The sequence below is a fragment of the Oncorhynchus mykiss genome, chromosome 3 (assembly GCF_013265735.2).
Source record: "Oncorhynchus mykiss isolate Arlee chromosome 3, USDA_OmykA_1.1, whole genome shotgun sequence".
In the NCBI taxonomy this organism is placed as follows: domain Eukaryota; kingdom Metazoa; phylum Chordata; class Actinopteri; order Salmoniformes; family Salmonidae; genus Oncorhynchus; species Oncorhynchus mykiss.
In genome coordinates, this window is record NC_048567.1 from 66,042,380 (window position 1) to 66,063,955 (window position 21,576).

Below are 21,576 nucleotides of genomic sequence, written 5' to 3' on the forward strand. Positions count from 1 at the left end.
CAGGAGTGGGAGGGTGAACGGAAAGGCTCTGGAGCAACGAACCACCCTTGCTGTCTCTGCCTGGCCGGTTCCCCTCTTTCCACTGGGATTCTCTGCCTCTAACCCTATTACAGGGGCTGAGTCACTGGCTTTACTGGGGCTCTCTCATGCCGTCCCTGGAGGAGGTGCGTCACCTGAGTGGGTTGAGTCACTGATGTGGTCATCCTGTCTGGGTTGGCGCCCCCCCCCCCCCCCCCCCCCTTAAGTTGTGCCGTGGCGGAGGTCTTTGTGGGCTATACTCAGCCTTGTCTCAGGATGGTAAGTTGGTGGTTGAAGATATCCCTCTAGTGGTGTGGGGGCTGTGCTTTGGCAAAGTGGGTGGGGTTATATCCTTCCTGTTTGGCCCTGTCCGGGGGTGTCCTCGGAGTGGGCCACAGTGTCTCCTGACCCCTCCTGTCTCAGCCTCCAGTATTTATGCTGCAGTAGTTTATGTGTCGGGGGGCTAGGGTCAGTTTGTTATATCTGGAGTACTTCTCCTGTCCTATTCGGTGTCCTGTGTGAATCTAAGTGTGCGTTCTCTAATTCTCTCCTTCTCTCTTTCTCTCTCTCGGAGGACCTGAGCCCTAGGACCATGCCCCAGGACTACCTGACATGATGACTCCTTGCTGTCCCCAGTCCACCTGGCTGTGCTGCTGCTCCAGTTTCAACTGTTCTGCCTTATTATTATTCGACCATGCTGATCATTTATGAACATTTGAACATCTTGGCCATGTTCTGTTATAATCTCCACCCGGCACAGCCAGAAGAGGACTGGCCATCCCACATATGCTCTCTCTAATTCTCTCTTTCTTTCTCTCTCTCGGAGGACCTGAGCCCTAGGACCATGCCCCAGGAATACCTGACATGATGACTCCTTGCTGTCCCCAGTCCACCTGACTGTGCTGCTGCTCCAGTTTCAACTATTCTGCCTTATTATTATTCGACCATGCTGGTCATTTATGAACATTTGAACATCTTGACCATGTTTTGTTATAATCTCCACCCGGCACAGCCAGAAGAGGACTGGCCACCCCACATAGCCTGGTTCCTCTCTAGGTTTCTTCCTAGGTTTTGGCCTTTCTAGGGAGTTTTTCCTAGCCACCGTGCTTCTTCACCTGCATTGCTTGCTGTTTGGGGTTTTAGGCTGGGTTTCTGTACAGCACTTTGAGATATCAGCTGATGTACGAAGGGCTATATAAAATAAATTTGATTGATTGATTGATTGTATTGAGGTCAATGAGTGTGTCTAATTTGGTCAACACTTTTTTAATTTTTTAAATTTGCGATGTGGGGCTTATTTGATCTAATATAAGTTTTGTAATGGTTAGGTTGTAAACAAATACACTGATATAAATGGACGCACGTGGCATTCCGGCAACTTTGGAAAATAAATAAATACTTTTTGCCTGTTGTCATAGAGATACTCTATAACCCATTTTAGCGTGGACATTGCCGTTGAGGACTTCCACCATTTTAAAGTAGTCAACAGGGTGGGGATTCCTATGAATTGGGAGCAATCAGCCAATGAAGAATAAGACAATTGACTACTTAAAATGGAGACAGCCTCAATGGCACTGCCCATTGTTGGGGAATTATCAGAATTAGTTGGGTAACATAGATAAGATGTTTTATTTTCATTATATGTTTGTGAGTTACTTCTCTACAGAATGTCTATTTTTGTATAATACTGTTCGCCATTTGCAGTCATCTGTTCTCTGTCAGGACTAAGTTACTTGGGCCGCAGAGAGGGGAGAGGTCAAGCGTGTATCTCTTGGCTCCACAATGTCTGTGTGCCAGTCACTGTGTCTCTGTGAACTTGTCAAGGAGGGGGTATTTGATATATGCCTGTTGATAGGTTTTGTTTTATGGTTCTGAGAGCGAGAAAAGAACATAGTTTAGGAGACAAAGCTGAACAATAATTTATGGCCAATGCTGTCTGGCTATGTGTGTCTTTGCTATAAAGGATCTCAGTTGCAATGTGTAAGGGACTCTCAGAGAATTCATTGATAAACACTGAATTGATCTGAGAGTCACAGGGTTGTGATGGAGCTCATATAATTAAAGATGGACTTTATGATAACTCTTGACTTGTGTGTGGTTTGCTCTCATGATTTGGTAAATACAGGACATTTCCACGACACCATGCTGTCAGACACTATAATGGCACAGATACAAAGATGAGTAGTCTATCTCAAAGGTTCCCAACCAGGGATACAAGGACTCATAAGACCATAGGCTTACTGGTAAAATGCACGAGTAAATCAGGGCAGACCAAAATTCAGTTGGTGGTACAGTAACCGAAAAAGGTTGGGAACCACTGCTCTTGCCTGTTGTTCGCATGCCCTCTCATTGGCTAGAATGGTCCCACCTGATCTCGCCTCCTTTTGCCTGCCTTCCATCTTTGAGGATGTGTATTTCCATTGTTAGAGCGGTCACTTGACTATCTTGTCAATATAATAGACAATCAATCTGCACGAAAATGGGATTTACTTATGCTCCAATCTCCAGTAGGATTCGGCCAACAGTGAGATGTCTTACTTGTGTGTGGGAAGGGTGTCGTCAGAGCCAAAGTCCACGTGTCTGACCAAGATCTTAACAGGGTTGAGGCCAGCGAAGCCCAGCAGCTTGGCCCGGTAGTACTTCCCATCACTGTATTCTGCCAGACACGGGGCCTCTGGAGAGATGGATACACAGGATCAACAAGTCAGCACTTTACCACCTAGCTCGTTATAAGTCCCTGTTACAAGACAATACGGAAATGTTTTAGTAAAAGCATTAAGTGTGAAGTTTAGTCCATGGAAAGTGCTTGTGATCGTGTTGTGGTTTACCAATGGCGAAGTCCGAGAGCATGGCCAGACGGTCAATCCTGTCATGGACTCTCTTCAGTGCTTCCTCCAGACTCTCCCCACCAGACTCCACACAACTACTGCCATCTAAGGGATACAGGAACACCTGCAACACACACGCAGTAGAAAAAGTAGAAAATGTTGCAAAAGGCATAACAAATCATTTCAGAATTGACATTACAGTTGGGTATGGAAGTGGTAGTACCTCGTTGGGGGTCCGGAGGTGTTTGATCCTGACCCGGAAGCGTTCGCCTTTCTCAGGCAGGGTTGGGTATGAGAACACCCTCGGTACTGGCTCTGGGTCCTCCAAACCCTGTACATAAGACAGGAAAACACAGCAGAGCAGTGGGGATGACTGACATTCTCACACTCGATAAATAAATAAACAAATGTAATTGGCAAGTTATATCGCAGTGTGCATACTAGCAATTTCAAACAACATCTTATATACAGATGGCACTGAATAACCAACGTACCTCTGTGTCAATGTCCCAGTCATCTAGATCTAGGTGAGATGACACCACCAGCTCCTGAGGAAAATCACAGATTTAGACAATTGTGTTGAATCCCCACAAAAATTGAAGGATTGGAACAAGGGTAATACCCACTCCCACCTCCCTACCTCCTGCGTGGATGCAATAGCCTGGTCTACAGAGGCGTGTTGGTGGTGAACCATGATTCTGCTTAGAGTCATGCCATCCAGAGAAATCTGTACTGTCAGACAGCCCAGAGGATCCTCAGGCAGTTCCTAACACACACAGTCATGTTTTTTGTTACATTTCATCATACATCAGGCCAGTGAGTCCATGCACAACTGATACAGGGCCTTGCCTGCAGCTTATAGTGAGACACCCACACTTACTCAAACTGAGAGGATCACCTCATATCCCCCAAGCACTAACATACCATCTTTGTGTGTGTAGTATCCACCTCACCATAACTTGCATGTCCACACAGCGGTTTAGCAGCAGCTCTTTCAGCAGAGCCACAGCATCCCACTGCCACGTCCTGCCCACCTGAACAGAGAGAGGGGAGGGGGGAGCTACTGTAGATAAAGGAGAGGAAGATACTGCGATGGAACACAAACACCACGATTCTGAATCTAGTCCACTCACAGGGATGACTCCGTGCAGCTGGCAGGGCATACAGAGCTGGGGAATATCCTCACACAACACTGTGGGGTAGACGTGACACACTGGGATGTTCTCCACTAGACCCTGGTCCACGTAGCGCACCTGGAACACACACACAGGTTGGGGTCTTGTAAGTTTTGTATAGACATCATTTGTATAAATTGTTCAAAATCCCAGTATTTATTTGTTCACAAAAAAACGTGTCTGTACCTTAACATGACCTCCAATGACCTCCAGCACCTCTCCTCTGTACCAGAGCATGTCAGAGCCCATTACAGCACAACCCAGGACACTCTTCCAGGTGTAGGGCTTCAGCCTGGGAAGGGTCTTTATGTGCTGCTGTAGACGCTCCCGCAGCTGCTCAAACTGACGCCCTGACAAACACACAGTAGTTACGCATGTACACTGAGTGTACAAAACATTATGAACACCTTCCTGATATTGAGTGTGTCACCTAGGGCTGTTATGATGACCACTGAATTATTTTTCTTAGATGCATGCCAGCAAAGCACAACACAATACAAGTGGCTCCCATTTTGGCTGTAGTGTTCGTTGCGTGTTCCGGTGAGGGCGTGCACTTAGTTATTTATATCCGGTAATGTTCTCCGGGATTCTCCGTCTTAAATTTGATCGTTTATTTACATATTAGGGTACCTGAGGATTGATTAGGAACGTTGTTTGATATGTTTGGAAGAGTTTATTGTTAACATACGGGATTCATTTGTATGCATTTTAAACGAGGGAAACCGGTGGATTACTGAGTCAAGCGCGCCAATGAGAGTGAGTGAGAGGGAGCGCAGGGGTAAACAGGAGTAGAAAGGAGAGTACCTGCGTGGTGCGTCATGGCGTAGATGAGGCCATCCTCTCCGATGGCAGAGATGGTCATCAGAGTGCGTCCACAGTGGGGCAGCTCAGGGGGGCAGTAGGCCTGTGTCTTCACCTTCTCTGGGGAGGGGTTAGTACGGGGGGCCGGTTTGGGCGGCGTAGGGGCAGTGGAGACAGGTCGGGGAGAGACTGACCAGTCAGAGGAGGGGGTGGGGGGCTGGTTTTCTGTGTTAGGTGTCCTGTTTTGAAGGCCCTTGAACTTGGAGTCAGAGTCTGATAACTCCTCTAGTTTAGGCATGGGGGACGCTCTGTAGCACAGAACACAGGGACAAAGAGGGCAGATACGTAGAGCCAGCAGAAAGACATGGGTCCTAGGAAACACATTATACTCAACTGTGAAACATATATCCACACACAGTTCTGTTACTCACTGTGGCTTCCTCTCTTTCAGAGCGAGGCCCTCACTAACCAGGAAGTCTGCGATGCTAACGTCTTGCCCGGCCCGGTTGGAGCAGTACAGAGAGACCGGCACCGGACGCTGCTCTGTGTTCTCCTGCAGAGAAGAGGAAAAGGCTGGTATAAAGAGAGATTCAAGTAAAACCATGGATGGTCTCCACTGAGCTGGTGAAGAACAAAGTATCACAGTATTCAGATGATCTACGATTATATATCACAAATCCTGTCTATAACATACTGCCTATTTTAAACACATTTGGATCATTCTCAGGTTACGAATTGAACATTCAGAAAAGTGAATGTTTTCCGATCAACCCCGCTGCCAAGCAAATTCACCCTGGAGCCCTGCCTTTCCGTCTGTCGCCCTCTGGTTTTTACTATTTAGGTTTGAATATAACACCTTTGGCTACCCTCCATAAAACTAACTTCGCAAGTCCAGTCAGTTGAGTTAAAACAGACTTAAAACGCTGGGATAGTCTGCCTCTGTCCTCAGCTGGCAGATCCAATCTGTTCAAATTACATTTTTACCATTTTACCTTTTTCCAATGTCTTCTGATCTTCCTGCCAAAATCATTTTTTACCAAGTTGGATAGGCTCAGTCATTTTATCTGGGCTGGCAAATCACCTAAGATACGTAGAACAATACTTCAAAGGAGACAAGATGGAGGATTGGCACATCCAAATATACTGCTTTACTATTGTAAAGACAATATTCAAAAGATTGTGGTCTGGTGTAATGCTCCAAGTAACAACTGGTGCTCATTAGAAGCACACACCTGCCAATCATCCTCCCTTTCTGCTCTTACTTGTGTCCCACTGTCCTTCAAAGTACACTGGAAACCCCAATGCGCTCTCTACTTTGAGGATCTGGAGACAATTTTTTGCCCCTTCTCCTCTAAGCCCCATTTGTAACAACCACTTATTTTAACCCTCCAAACTCAACCAGGCTTTTGTTTTGTGGCAACAGGGAGGTTTGGTATGTTTCAAAGATGTATTTTTATATGGGAAGTTAGCCAATTTTAATGATCGTGTAGCTAATCTTTTCCCCTATTTTCAAGTCCGTAACTTTGTTTGCTCTAATTTTCAGATGACTGGTGGGACTCGGAGGCCCTTCTTAGGGTTAACTCCATATCCTCATGTGCTCGGTTAAGTTTAATTCAGTTCAAGGTCTTGCACAGAATTCACTACACCAAAGAGTAAATTCCTCCCAGACACAAATGACACATGATAGATGTTCAAATCACTCCGACCTGCAGCCTTGTCCTCTAATAGCTATATTTGAAGTTACATCTTTGTTGCCTAGTCTCACTAAAAGTAAAGACGGCGTTGTAGTGTTTGCTTCCCTTATAGCACGCAGGGAGATCTTGCTTAATTGGAAATCCTCCAAACCTCCCACTGTATTAGCCTGGTTAAAAGATCTGTTTTCGACAATTAGAAAGGTTATTCTGGCAGCCTTTAATTTCCTTTTTTGAACAGTTGCCTTCTATTGATCAGGAGTAATGTTGGCCAACAGGGGATATGAGATTGTGTGAGAGAAGAGGGTATGTAGTGATATTTTTTATTTATTTTTGTGTATATATAATTTCCAATTTATGTTTTAATGTATTTTTGTATGTATGCTGCTTTTGATGTTAAGGGGAGGGAGGTGTTTCAATAAGTATAGGGGGATAAAAGGATGTATCTGTTCAATTTGCAATTTGTGTTTATTTGTCCAATAAAAATATATATACACACAGTACCAGTCAAAAGTTTGGACACACCTACTCATTCAGGGGTTTTTCTTTATTTGTACTATTTTCTAAGTTGTAGAATAATAGTGAAGACATCATTTGAGATTCTTCAAAGTAGCCACCCTTTGCACACTCTTGGCATTCTCTCAACCAGCTTCATGAGGTAGTCACCTGAAATGCATTTCAATTAACAGGTGTGCCTTGTTAAAAGTACATTTGTGGAATTTATTTCCATCTTAATGCATTTGAGCCAATTAGTTGTGTTGTGACAAGGTAGGGGTGGTATACAGAAGATAGCCCTATTTGGTAAAAGACCAAGTCCATATTATGACAAGAACAACTGAAATAAGCAAAGAGAAACCAGTCTATCATTACTTTAAGACAAGAAGGTCAGCCAATGTGGAGAATTTCAAGAACTTTGAAAGTTAAGTGCAGTTGCAAAAACCCTCAAGCACTATGATGAAACTGGCTCCAGTGGAACGGAAGACCCAGAGTTACCTCTGCTGCAGAGGATAACTTCATTAGAGTTACCAGCCTAAGAAATTGCAGCCTAAATAAATGCTTAACAGAGTTCACGTAACAGACACATCTCAACATGAACTGTTCAGAGGAAACTGCATGAATCAGGCCTTCATGTTCAAATTGCTGCAAAGAAACCAATTATAAAGGACACCAATAAGAGGAAGAGACCTGCTTGGGCCAAGAAACACAAGCAATGGACATTAGACCGGAGGAAATCTGTCCAAATTTGAGATTTTTGGTTCCAACCGCCATGTCTTTGTGAGACACAGAGTAGGTGAACGGATGATCTCTGCATGTGTGGTTCCCACCGTGAAGCATGGACGAAGAGGTGTGATGGTGCTTTGCTGGTGACACGGTCTGTGATTAATTTAGAATTCAAGGCATGGCTACCACAGCATTCTGCAGCGATACACCATCCCAATTGGTTTACGCTTTGTGGGACTATCATTTGTTATTCAACAGGACAATGACCCAAAACACCTCCAGGATGTGTAATGGCTATCGGAGCAAGAAGGAGAGTGATGGAGTGCTGCATCAGATGACCTGGCCTCCACAATCACTCGACATCAACCAAATTGAGATGGTTTGGGATGAGTTGTTCCGCAGAGTGAAGGAAAAGCAGCCCAAAAATGCTCAGCATATGTGGGAACTCCTTCAAGACTGTGGGAAAAGCATCCCAGGTGAAGCTGGTTGAAAGAACGCCAAGTGTGTGAAAAGCTGTCATCAAGGAAAAGGGTGACTACTTTGAAGAATCTACAATATTAAATATATTTTGAATTGTTTAACACTGTATTGTTGGTTAACCTGTCTAGGACTGTTGCCAACAGTCAATGAAATTGCAAGGCGCCAAATACAAATCAACAGAAATCTCATAAATCAAATTTCTCAAACATACAAGTTATTAGGCACCATTTTAAAGATACAATTCTCATTAATCCAGCCACAGTGTCTGATTTCAAAAATGCTTTACAGCGAAAGCTCCACAAACGATTTTGTTATGTCATCACCAAGCCACAGAAAACCCCAGCCATTTTTCCAGACAGAGAGGAGTCACAAAAAGCACAAATAGATAAAATGAATCACTAACCTTTGATGATCTTCATCAGATGACACTCATAGGACTTCATGTTACACAATACATGTGTTTTGTTCGATAAAGTGCATATTTATATATATTTTTTTTAAATCTCATTTTACATTGTTACGTTCAGTAGTTCTAAAACATGCGATGATTGTGCAGAGCCACATGAATTCACAGAAATACTCATTATAAATGTTGATGAAAATTCAAGTGTTATGCATGGAACTTTAGATACACTTCTCCTTAACCTGTTATGGCTGTATCCCTTTGTTCTCAATTTCCGCCTGAAGACATACCCTAATCTAACTGCCTGTAGCTCAGCCCCAGAGGCAAGGATATGCATATTCTTGGTATCATTTGAATGGAAACATTCTGAAGTTTGTGGAAATGTTCATTGAATGTAGGAGAATATAACACAGTAGATCTGGTGGAAGAAAAGAGAAAGAAAGAGCATACGTTTTCTGTTTTTTATCGTTGTTGCATCATCTTTCACATGTACTAGAATAGCCACACAGTCAGATAGGATGCTGGAGATAATTTTGATGGATAACACAAGAGGGCAACTGTAGGTGTGCAAAGTGCAGACTGATAACTTCAGGAATGGGTGAGCTACATGACATTTAGCATGAAGTCACCCAGGTGTCCCACACAAGTTTCCCAAATGTACACAAGTGGCCGAAATTGGTGAAATGACCTATAACTATATACAACAGTGCAAATAACTATATACAACATATCAAAAAGCAATTCTAACACAAAAGAATTTATAAAAATGCTTTAAAAAAATTATAAAAAAACAACAAAAAAAACAGGGGTAGACCGTTCGGAAGCCCTCTACACAATCTTTTGTTGCCTGTGCCATGTCCCATAGCAGTCTCTTTCTGCTGTAAAGCAGAGGCAAACTGAACAACTGGTGCAGGTGATGGGGGATTTCATGTGACAAAGAACACAACGACGCCTCCATGCTTTACCCTTTTGGCCCTGAGGCACAGTCATGCCTGCAGTAATGAACTGTGGCATATGAACACCACTGGAGGCAGGAGTAGAGCTGGCAGAGGTAGAGGCGGCAGAATGTGATGCAGTGGACTTGCTTGCTGTAGCCAGCAAGCTCCTGGATGAGCAGCTCCCTGAAGGCTAGCTGTGAGATGGGGGGCTGCTCTTGGCCATTTCCTTCTGGAGGATGAAGGAATTCACCACAGCAATGTCAATGAAATGGTAAAACAATGTCTTGTACCATTTCTTTGTCTTAGGTAGAACATTGTAGTACCCTATAAGTGCGTCTGACAGGTCCACACCTCCCATGCTCTTGTTGTAGTCCTTGATGACTGCAGGAATGGGGACATTTTTGGTGGTCCATGCCCCAGTAGCGTCCTTCACACACCTGACGACGTGATCTCCACTGAAGGACTTGTGGATAGTGGAGCACATCACCACCTCTCTGGTGTCCATCCACTTCACAAACAGCAGGCCATCTTCATGGATCCATCGCATGGTCCCCCGCTCAGCCCGCTTAGGCATGTCATTTACCTTGGTCTTCGGAAAGCCCACTCTATTGGTCCGAATGGTGCCACATGCCCACACCTCCAGCTTTTTCAGGTCTGCAAACAGGGTAGGGCTTGTGTAGAAGTTGTCCACAAAGAGTTTGTAGCCCTTCCCCAGCAGTTGAAAATCCAATAACTCCATTACAGAGTCATAACTAAGTCCTTTACCAGTCGCACACGTGTTCTTCCCCTCATAGACAAAAAAATTGCATGTGTATGCACACACAGAATCAGCCAAAACAAACAGCTTGTAACCCAACTTAGTTGGTTTGTTACGCATGTATTGTTTTAGGCCAATTCTGGCCTTTGAGGCTACCATCCTCTCATCTATGGACAAGTTCTGGGCGGGCTGAAAATGTATCTTGCAGGCCTCAACCAGCTTGCGGTGCCTCTCCTCCTGTCATTCTCCTCATCAACTTCTGGGTCACTGATGTGAAGCGCCCGTGAGATATTTAAAAACCTTGTAGAGGACATGACAGGGGGGGGGGGGGCAGGTGAGTGGGGATGTTTTCCAGTAATCCTTTAGGGTTTTTAACTTCACCAGCCCCATGTAAATTACCAGTGAAAAGTAGCAGAAAAGGTTTGACATGAAAATGGGCTTCCATGCCTCTTTCTTTCCTGCTTGCTTCCTAGCCCCATACTTGTTAGTATTACACACCGGGGAATCAACAACTGCCGGGGTGAAAAACAATTGGAAAAAGTTGCATGGGGCTGTATTTTGATGTCATGTCGAGCTGAGGTCCAGGCCCTTTTGGTCGGAATATTGGAGGACGTGGCTCCACATCCTTCTCCAGCAAAGAGTGCCATTGCCCCTCTCTCTGCCAGCAGGTTCCACACTTCCCTTCTTCCGCTTGTTTGTTTTGTTTGATAATGTCCATAATTTATGTCCAAATAGCTTCTTTTGTTAGGGCGTTTGGTAAACAAATCAGGTCCAGTCAGACGAAAAGTTCAAAAAGTTGCATTACAGGTCGAAGAAACTTGTCAAACTAAGTATAGAATCAATCTTTAGGATGATTTTATCATAAATGTTCCAACCAGAGAATTCCATTGTCTGTAGAAAAGCAATGGAACGCAGGTCGCTCTCATGTGAAATGCACGTGACCAGCGCGTGGCTCTCTGCCAGACCACTGACTCAAAGAGCTCTCATCCGGTCTAAAGACGGCTGACATCTAGGACTGGGACTGAGTAGGAGGCAGTTTACTCTGGGCACACTATTCATCCAAAAGTGAAAATGCTGCCCCCTATCCCAAAGAAGTTAAGGGCTTGTAAAGTAAGCATTTCACTCTAAGGTATTCGGCGCATGTGACAAATACATTTGATTTGATTCACTATTATTCTACAATGTAGAAAATAGTTTTAAAAAATTAAATAAACTTGAATGAGTAGGTGTCCAAACTTTTGACAGGTACTGTGTGTGTGTGTGTGTGTGTGTGTGTGTGTGTGTGTGTGTGTGTGTGTGTGTGTGTGTGTGTGTGTGTGTGTGTGTGTGTGTGTGTGTGTGTGTGTGTGTATATGTATATATATGTATATCACACATACAACAGGTCAGCCAACAGGGGAAGACTCGTCGAGGCCTGTTGACAGAGAGTATACATCACGAGGTGACGCCTCCATCTGCTGGACGTGCCAGGTCTCGACGGGCTCTCTGGCCAGGACTAATTGGGGCTGATTGGGAGTTGGTGAGAAATCAAGGGCTGATTGCTCACCAGCTGAACGAGTCCCATAAAGCTTCCAGAAGGGCAGCACACAGGGGAGAGAGTGGGGGAAGAAAGGACTCCCGTATAGTTGGGGATGGTTGCAGAGGTAACAGGAGTGAGTTCAGTTTTTGATTCCCACAGGATACAGCAAGACCCGGAGCCAAGAAGACGGTATCCCGTGGGTCTCATGGGGAGACGTATTCTTTTCTTTTTGAACTATTGTTTTAATAAACACATTTGAAACTAAGCTAAACCTACTCTGTCCGTGTCTGATCTGTGTAAACGTTTTCACCCAACCCCCTGGTCTGCCACTATATCTATACACACACACACACACACAACCAGTCAAACGTTTGGACACACCTACTCATTTAAGTTTATATATAAAAACATGGATGGTCAAATATGCCACAACACAAAACAGTGTGGCATCAGAGACTAGGCTCCATCCCCACCCCTCTTTGCTTGGAGTTCACATAAGTGTGGGGAAGGGGTAGGGACTAGGGGAAGTGGTAGGGCTAGGAAAAGGTGTGTGATGTGGCGTCACCTTGATGGTCATGATGGCCATGGCTCCTGTCAGGTAGTAGGAGATGAAGTCACACGCCGTGGCTGTCCAGGTGGAACGACCGCCTGCAGGTCTGAGAGGGAGAGTGAAAGAAATGGAGCGAGAGAGAAAGAGTGATAAATTTGAAATGAGGTCTAAGGAGAATAGCATGCCCCTTGCTCCACTATTAGGATAGGTGTGATAAATAGCTCATGCCCAGAGGAAACCTGTCAGAATCTATTTTTGTGAAAGGCCTACTAATTCAGGACATTTTGCCAGGGATCAGTGTTTGAGGTCAGCCCTTCGTATACCTGCATTTGTGTGTGTGTTCACCTGATTTCACTGAGGGAACACTCCAGCACCAGACAGCCAACCAGACTGGGCAGCAGTGGTCTCAGGTTGTTCACATGGAGTTTCACCTTGTTGCCAAAATCACAGCGTACTACCTAACACCATTTGGAGACAAAACACCACACTGCAGTTACAGCTGGATGTACCCATCCATCCATCACTGATGAAACAGTTATGACAAATCAGCTACAATGTTATTACTTCTAAATCCACTCCTAGTCCACTTCTGTGACTCGTAAAGGATAGATGTGTGTGTGTTCGTGTGTTACCTCGGCAATGCAGTCAAGGGAAACAGGAGAGCAGAGCTGGCCCCTCTCCCAGACCCCGTTGTTGTAGGCAGCACAGTACATGTCTGCCTTCCACTCTATCGCCTGGGGCTCTGTACGGGCATACTCCTGCTTCAACAACTCATACACCCTGAAACAGAGAGGGGGAGAGAGCAAGAGGGAAAGGGAGAGAGAGAGAGCGATAACTAAATGACACAGACCTCTCATCAGCGTCTCATTCTAAAGTCACACATCCACTCTACAGTTACAAGATTCCTGTGTGAACACAGCCCAATATTCTCTGCTGGATTTGGCGAGGCTTCAGTAAGCCATTGTCTGTCCCTCCTTGCCCTCCTCTCCATCTCCACTGGCTGACCTCTTGAGCTGGGTGTCCATCTGTAGAAGCTGGACGTAAAAGCTCCCGGGTGAGACCACGTGGGTCAACCTGACCCTCAGGTCTTTCAGGTTGGCCGGCAGCATCAGGTAGGGCTGGATCTCTTGGTCCTGCTCTGGGGTCTCCTGTCCCAGGGAGGTAGGGGCTGGCTCACACTCACCCAGAAGACCCTCGAGTGGGGGGTCCCACACTGTGGTGTCTACCACCGGGGCCTGGGTGTCCTTAGATTTGATGCTAAGGAAGAGGGAGATGGGGTAAAACAAAACATCTCCTTTTTGGAACCATACCCACATCTGTGTGTGTAGGTATCAAAAAGTCTAAATAAGATTAGTTATTGATTTTACCCATGAAGTATCCTGCTGTGAGATGACAGACACACACTCACCCCTTCTTGAAGCAGGCCAGTTGGTCGTTGACCAGCAGATCTTCAATGTTTGCTAACGGCTCGCTGGAATCACTGGTCTCAAACAGCCTGACTGGCAGACCCCTGCCCCTTCGACCAGCCTCTGGGGGTTCAGACGACACACACAAATCAATCAACTACAGAACAGTCACACGGTTGTCGTAGGATGCCAAGACAGTGCCGTGTGAAAGGAGAACACTCCAGTTCTACCCATCTTACCTGTGGCCACAGCAGTCACAAGTCTCTGGTCAGCAAGACTCTTGAACTTCTCTATACACGCTTTGCTCCACGTCTCACCCTCTTCCAAAGGAATCACATCAGCCAGGTAGCACTGGATGGCCTGGGTGGGGGGGAGAGGTAATTGTCAGAGCCAGTTGAATAATAGGAGTGCCCTGCCCAGTCTACCAACCCTAGCAGTTAATGCTGGGATGGTATATGGATACAGTCAGCCTTATTTATTCTCCATCCAACATACTCTTGTGTAGTGTGACCTCACCATGGCTGGGAGGGCAAAGAACTCATCCTTGATCTTCCTCAGGTCGTTGACTGACAGAATCTTGTTGTTGCCAAAGTCTACAAACTGGACTTCCACCTTCCTGCCCCCGGGAATACCTACACACAATAACATTCTAATCTTTAGGTAGACTCTTTTCCATACATTTTTGGAGTTTGCATATCATTTATTATCTAAGGGAGTGGTTCTAAAACCTCTCCTCGGAATTTCCAGACATTTCACCATTTTGTTGTAACCCTAAACTAGCTCACCAGATTTCACTTAGTTGACTATTTTAAAATCAGGATGTGGTAGTTCTGGAATAGATAAAATACATGGAACGGTTGTGGGCCCCCAGGAGAGGTTTGAGAACCACTGATCTAAGGGGACAATACCGTAAAAACACATTGTGACCTCAATGAGCGTACCTAGGGGCTGTGGCGGTCTTTACATTTTGTCAGTTGGTAACCGTCATGCCAATGACTGCTAGTCTCACGGTCTCAAAGACCAAAAACAAACAGGTAGGCTGCTCCTTAATAATCTGAAAGGAGTTGTTATTTGTAACAGTACGCACACACACTGAAGGAAGAAAAGAAGCGCAGTAACGTTATGTAGACTAGCCTCAATTAACCTACCTAGCTAGCTTCTCTCAGTTTGACGCAGTCAAGACTGGTACTATTTAATCAGATATGATGAGAAATAACAAGCAAGAAGTCTGCTAGCGCGAGTTAAAAGTGCTTGCCGTCGCTCTCTCTTTCTGTGCCTGCTCGTGTCACTCACTGCGCACACACACACACACCACAGGCCCCTTCTCCCTAGTGCCATGCTCGTTCTCTTGCTCTCCCTCTCCTTTCCTCCACTCCGGTTAATAAAGTACACAAAATAAATTGAATTTTCTCATACAAGGTTGTGAACCTGACCGGGTCTCTATGTTAAAAAGTGTACTGTGCATATTGTGTCCGTCTGGGAAAGCCCCGGGTCCATTTTGGAACGGGACCTCTTAACTCCCATCACCATTTATCCTCATCATTCAGATTAGACTGACAACAGGGCGCTGAGTACCAAGCCATTCATTAGCCAGTTGATTATTCTGCCTTATGCATCAGCGCCATTCATGTAGGCCTACAGAGAGCATTCATGTTGGCCTATGTGACTCATGACTGCCGGTGTGGCGGTAATTCGGTCACCGCAACTGCCCTAAGTGTACCCACGCACAGACAGTGTACTGACCGATGACATGGGCCCTGTACCAGACCTTGTCGTCAAAGCGTGCCACACAGGCCTGATCCAGGACAGGACAGTAGACCTCCAAGTCCTGGTCCTCTCCTCTGGTCCCCCTGCTGGGGCAGTCATAGCTGTAACACTCCTGCAGCTTGGCTGTCAGCAGCAGGAACTCCATGTTGTCAACCTGCGTTTAATCAGCGAGGGGGAAGAGTTAGAGAGGGCACTGGAATATCAGTTGATAATGCTTTCATGTGTGTGTGTGTGTGTGTGTTTGTGTGTGACCTACCAGTTGGATGTAGAAGTGTGAGGGTGTGTCTATGTGGGACACCACAGCGTTGAGCTCTACGTTGGTACGAGGGAAGACAGGAAGGTAGAACTGGAGAGGCCTCCTGCCACATGGCACAGTCTTGGCATTCCACGCCACAGGAGAGTAAAACCTACAGCAGCAGAACGGGACAAACATATTACTACTGATTATCCATAGCAACAAGGAAGAAACTGATGCAGCCTTCCGCAAAACTCATAAGGGAAACACTGGATATGTACAGTATGCAGGGTTCATACACATTTTGACAAATGGAATTAAGACTTTTTCATGACTTTTAACCAAATTTCCATGACCAATAATTGGTGCCGTCTGTGTGTACGTATAAAAACAGTATGTAATGTGGTATCAACCCTGGGAGGCTGCTCTCTGATACCAACTCCTGTCGTTGTGCAAAGCACTTAACCCCACCACAAAGTAGAATACCTGTTAGGCAACTGTACAAAACAAGAGGTCAGTCTGGAGAGCTACTGGGTGTGCAGGCTTTTGATCAAGCCCCGCTCAAACACTGAGACAGTTTATCAAGGTTCGGTTCAGCAGCTAATTTCTAAAATGTGGTTTGTTTGAGGGGGACTGGAATAAAAGCCTGCCCACCCATTAGCTCTCCTGGAGGATAGTTGACCACCCTTGATGCATAAAATTGCAACATTACAACCAAATACATTTTATGCCCTTTTAAATAATATGCTCATTTTATATATCAAAAGATCAAATGGCTTTGATAGGCTCCAATTATTTTTATTCAGCTGAAGCAAGCCCACACATTTTCTTCAGGAAATGTACCTTTTCTAATTTATTTTAGTTACCTTCGAGGTGTTTATGTTGCAGGCTGACTAGCATCTATTGAGTTGCAATGTCCCATACATTGCATGCCCAAATAAACTATAAAAGTATCACCAAAACAAGTTGAAGCCACTTAATCCATCTTTTTTTCTAAATTTACTGTTCACGATTCACAAATTCTTATTTTGATTCACTGCATTTGAACCAAATCCAAACTAATACAATGGTGAAATGTGTTGTTCGTTTCGTAAAAAAGAATAGTTTAAAATGAATAATCTGAGTCGTTCAAAAAAGTAAATCAACTTTGTATGGCCTTATTCGCAAGTGTTTTGGACATGACGAAAACATTAATACAAGCTAACAATAGCTTAACAGTTAACTAAAGGGCACAAGATATGTTTTGAATTGGCTACAAAGTTATTAGTCTGTTCAGCCTGAGAAAAAGTCCGGTAAAACGTGCCAATATATCCTCCAAACACCGGCTTCGAGGGCATTATCACTTTTATACAACGTGTTACCAACATATTACAATAATCATTGACATATTTCCATAAAAAAATGTTTTTATGAATATATTCATACTATTTCATCCTTCCACAAGATATAGTCCCAACACAAATCTAAGGTTGCTAACCAAGCAGGCTGGTCGTTCGTTCGTTCGATCGGTTCGGGTGCCAGAGACGCGACCCAGTCATTCAGTCTTTTTGTTCTGCATCTATGGACGAGACACACTTGCAATTCCAGCTGGCAATGTTCTTATCCCTTGCTTGCTATCTAACTAACTACAGCTAATTTACAGTCACATAAAAAAGTGCAGCCAGAATAACAGAAAAGTAGTTGCATTTGTTTAAGCTGTTTTCTAGTGACATTTATTTGGATATATCCATAACAATGATCTAATAAGGCGCGATTTCGGCTGGCATAGAAAATGTTCAGAGGAGCTAGCCAACAACTCAGCTAACACAATCCCTTCAAACTGAAAAGACTGCAAACTAGTTGCACTTCGTTTAGTTTGACATTTTTTCAATTGACATTTCTTTGTATATACCCATAAAAATTATGCCAGCTGATTCATGATTTCGACTGGCTGAGAAACGCTGCCTGCCGGTCTTGTCACGTTCATTACTATGGGACAGCTGGAGATCAAATTTGAATATTGAAACAATGTTGCAAATGTCGGAGACAGACAGCAAGGTTTATACCAATCTCTGCTGTTGAAAACTAAATGTTAGTCTAAAAGAAATGTGAGATAATGTCTAGATGTTTTTACAGTGGAGATTGAGTTGATAAATTGCTTGGCTGACGAGACAGCAGGTTGCCCAGTCAGATGGAACAGAGTAAATACGCATTTTAACGTCATAGATTTAGCCGGTGGTAACTTATGTAATAGTCTGGAATGCGATTTTAACCAATCAGCATTAGACCCACCCGTTGTATAACATATTTTATAGGCGAGGCCTACCTGCTGCTGCAATGTTCGACTGTCTCGCTCTCCTTCAGCAACAGCCCACTCTTTTCTCACAAATGCAGGTGATGCGTGTAAACACAGCTGTGCAAAAGTGTCATTCCGATCCTGGCTGATATGTGGATTTTAATTTGATTTATAAAATATTTAAAAACGGTCTCTAAACAAATTACATTAACAGAAATTACTTTTTCCACAACTTTTCAGATTTGATCATTTTCCAAAACCTTTCCAGGCCTGGAAAACACCATTCAAAAAATTCCATGTCTTTTCCAGGATTTTCATGACCATACGAACCCCGAGTATGTATGTACCTGGCGAGCTCGAGGAAGACCAGGTACTCTCGGAGGGACATGGGCATGTTGCTGGAACCGCTGTCCATGGGGGCTTTCTTCAGGTCCACCAGCAGAGCACCTCTCTCCTGACCAAACACCTGCATCTCTACTGAGGCTGAGCCCACCACGCGGCGAAACTCATCCTGGGCCTCCGCACTCCAGCCTTTAGTCTGGGAGAGAAGAGAGGAAAAGGAGGGGGATGCAGGTAAAGAAAACAAATCTAAACTTATCCTAGTCACTTATACAAAAGCCCTTCACTTGGAAGAAAAAGATAGATGGCGACATACACAAATGTTATGTCAGAATATGGACAATATGCAAATGTATGCCCCTTACAAGATCTGCAGGCACGATGTCATCGACTTACCAGGTCTGCAGGCACAATGTCCTTGAGGGAACACTTGATAGCCTGAGGGAGCCAGCGGCTCATTTCTGATTGGCCGGCCACGTCCACTCTTCTCAGACGCTCATTCATGTCCCTGATGAACAGGTCTGGACCCGCCTCCTCACTGGGAATGGGGAAGTAGAGGTGTAAGAGAAAGATAGACCTGGGTGACTGAAAAAAACAAATCAATGTTCTGTCCCTTTTTATGCCTACTAGGTTTTTCACGTGTGTGCATGTGCGTCTGTACCTCTGCAGGGCTATTCCCTTGCAGAAACCGTAGTCTTGGAAGTAGACTCTGACACGGTGAAGTTCAGGAACAGGACAGCTGCGGACCGGGTCCAGGTGACCTCTCTGGAACAGTTCTGTCAGGGTGGCCCGACACCACATCCCCTCCTTCCACTTCACAAACACTGTGGAGCCTGACGGAGACACTCACGCGCAATAGTCAGTGGCAACATCGCACTGCTTTCATTTCACAAACACCATAAAGCCTAGGGAGAGGGACATACCCACAGTAAGGTATCACACACACACAGTGATCTCACCAGTCTCCAGTATGTCGCTGGCTGTGAACAGTCCTCTCTCTCCAGAGCAGAGGGAGTTGATCTTCTTGGACAGCAGAATACAGGCCCTCTGCTCTGCCACGTGGCGGATGTAGAAGTGGTTAGGGTTCACCACATGGGTCACCATCACCCACTCCTGGAACACTGAACACACGCACAGTTTCTATGTGTCTCTATTCATCAAGTTATAGATTATGTGACCATAACTGTTGTGCATGTTATTATGTGACATGTGTGTCTGTCTCTCTTCTACCTTTCCCCTGACTGACAGGTGGGAGGTCCTCCTGGCTCTTCTTGCTGCTCCTCTGGGCTCTCTGTCTCTCACTGGCCTGCTGCAGCTCAGACAGGTGAGCTGGGACAACTACAAGCAGAAACCAAGAAACACCATTATTATCCTATGGGTAATGGGGATGCGGTTTACCTCAGCAGACATGCACTGACGTGCGCTCTAAATGTTGCTGTGACATTGTCACTAACTTCCAACTGAGAACCCTGATGCAGTGGTTTTGGATGAGGCTGTGGTGACTTGATGGCAGGATTTCAAACCGACTTCGTCCTTCCCTTCTCCTCCTTGTTCAATCTCCTCTATAATCTCCTCTATGATGACGTTGGGGCCGGAGTCTGAGACAGGGCTGGAGCTGGGTAAGGGCAGAGGGCCAGGGATGGGAGAGGGGCCCCAGGTATGCCTAGTCATCCTCAGGCTTTCCTGCTCCTGGTGAGGTGGAACATGCTCTCTGGTGCTGGGCGGGGGAGGCCTCATCATCGTTTGGCTCTCCTGCTGCTGCTGCTGGGGGCGGCTGGGCTCTCTGGTGTTAAGGGAGTGTGGGAGCAGGGGGGCCTTCCTATTGGGCCCAGCCTGCTCCTGGGGCCTCTCTCTGTGGATCAGCTCATCTGTCAGACTGAGGGGGGAGTTCAAAAGTCAGTTAAACCATGTAAACAAAGATACATATATTTTTCTATCTGTAGTCAATTACAGTACGTACATCTTAGCGTTCCCAATGTTGATCTTCAGACACGCCTTCAGACTCCTGCCCAGCGCATCCTGCTGTGCTATGCAGCTAACACACACACACACACACGCGCGCCATGGTTCAGATGTGAGTTCAAATTACAGTAGCAGAATTCAGGTCAGGCCACATAGCTACAGGGTTTCAAATTGTAATTCAGGTCAACTTTATTGACTCACCTCAGTCCAGAGCCCAGAGACAGACACTTCAGGTCAAACGACTGTACATCCACAGAAGCCTGCAGGGTCTCCAACAACTGTTCAACACACAAACACACCTCATATTCCTTGAAGTGCCACTCTACAACCAGAAGGTGCAGTTTAATGTATGTATGTATGTATGTATGTATGTATGTATGTATGTATGTACCTGCTCCAGGTCACAGTAGCTCTCCAGGGAGGGGTGCTGTCCGACCTGCTTGGCCTTCTGCATGGCTGTGTCCAGGGCCCTCATCCTCTCCTCCACCCGGCCCAGTTCCCTCCTGCTGGACGGGAAGTGCTGCTCCATGTTGGTCAGCTCAGCCACCAGTGCCCCCTTCCTGACAATGTAGGAATTACACCTCACCCCATGAAACCAGAAAAATAATGGGGTCCACTTACTGTATACGTCCATTTGATCAGCCCTGATAAAAAGCATTACAGCCAAGCCCAATACACACAATAAGTAGCAGAAGCTACAAATACATAACACACTAGCCCATTAGTGAGAAGAAGGTATGAGGTGGTTGTAGTGTACCTTCTATTGAGGATGGTGAAAGCCCTACCCATAGCCTCATCTATCTCCATCAGCAGTCTGGCCTTCTCTCTCTTCACCTGCACCATCAAGCCTTTCACCAGAGTCTGCAGAGCCAAGCACACAGCAGGTATGCTAGAGGTAACATCTTGCTTTCATACAGGGCTGATTTACCAGACACAGATTTAGCCTAGTCCTGGACTACAAAGCATGCACAATGTATATTCTCCATTTAATGTGCTTTTTTTAGTCCAGGACGAGAATTAATCTGTCTGGGAAACCAGGCCATAGTATTATTGGATCAGTACAGATGGAAGGACAGGAAATGCGGGACAGTACTTTAGTCGCTCACCTGATGGATGTTGTCCAGATTGGCCATGTTCTCAGAGGCCTGAGACAGAGCCTCTTCTACTGCTTTCAGTGCTTTCTCTACATCTGGACCCTAGAACAGAATACA

General features: G+C 45.3%; 1 protein-coding gene across 1 annotated transcript in view; it reads right to left on the reverse strand.

The window, feature by feature from the left end:
- The window catches only part of rnf17 (ring finger protein 17), a 33,793-nt gene that overhangs the window by 6,038 nt on the left and 6,179 nt on the right, over window positions 1-21,576 (reverse strand). The window contains exons 5-34 of the mRNA XM_021597738.2: window positions 21,472-21,561; window positions 21,123-21,226; window positions 20,757-20,925; window positions 20,567-20,643; window positions 20,364-20,438; window positions 19,858-20,279; window positions 19,634-19,741; window positions 19,363-19,524; window positions 19,065-19,236; window positions 18,800-18,941; window positions 18,412-18,602; window positions 15,811-15,961; window positions 15,531-15,708; window positions 14,304-14,419; window positions 14,027-14,147; window positions 13,790-13,910; window positions 13,387-13,638; window positions 13,014-13,161; window positions 12,727-12,839; window positions 12,397-12,487; window positions 5,254-5,375; window positions 4,826-5,130; window positions 4,208-4,371; window positions 3,980-4,099; window positions 3,800-3,880; window positions 3,487-3,612; window positions 3,341-3,394; window positions 3,070-3,177; window positions 2,847-2,970; window positions 2,557-2,692 (exon numbers count right to left, since the gene is read on the reverse strand). Of these exons, the coding sequence (XP_021453413.2) occupies window positions 2,557-2,692; window positions 2,847-2,970; window positions 3,070-3,177; window positions 3,341-3,394; window positions 3,487-3,612; window positions 3,800-3,880; window positions 3,980-4,099; window positions 4,208-4,371; window positions 4,826-5,130; window positions 5,254-5,375; window positions 12,397-12,487; window positions 12,727-12,839; window positions 13,014-13,161; window positions 13,387-13,638; window positions 13,790-13,910; window positions 14,027-14,147; window positions 14,304-14,419; window positions 15,531-15,708; window positions 15,811-15,961; window positions 18,412-18,602; window positions 18,800-18,941; window positions 19,065-19,236; window positions 19,363-19,524; window positions 19,634-19,741; window positions 19,858-20,279; window positions 20,364-20,438; window positions 20,567-20,643; window positions 20,757-20,925; window positions 21,123-21,226; window positions 21,472-21,561 (4,343 nt within the window). The remainder of the gene's footprint in view (window positions 1-2,556; window positions 2,693-2,846; window positions 2,971-3,069; window positions 3,178-3,340; window positions 3,395-3,486; window positions 3,613-3,799; window positions 3,881-3,979; window positions 4,100-4,207; window positions 4,372-4,825; window positions 5,131-5,253; window positions 5,376-12,396; window positions 12,488-12,726; window positions 12,840-13,013; window positions 13,162-13,386; window positions 13,639-13,789; window positions 13,911-14,026; window positions 14,148-14,303; window positions 14,420-15,530; window positions 15,709-15,810; window positions 15,962-18,411; window positions 18,603-18,799; window positions 18,942-19,064; window positions 19,237-19,362; window positions 19,525-19,633; window positions 19,742-19,857; window positions 20,280-20,363; window positions 20,439-20,566; window positions 20,644-20,756; window positions 20,926-21,122; window positions 21,227-21,471; window positions 21,562-21,576) is intronic.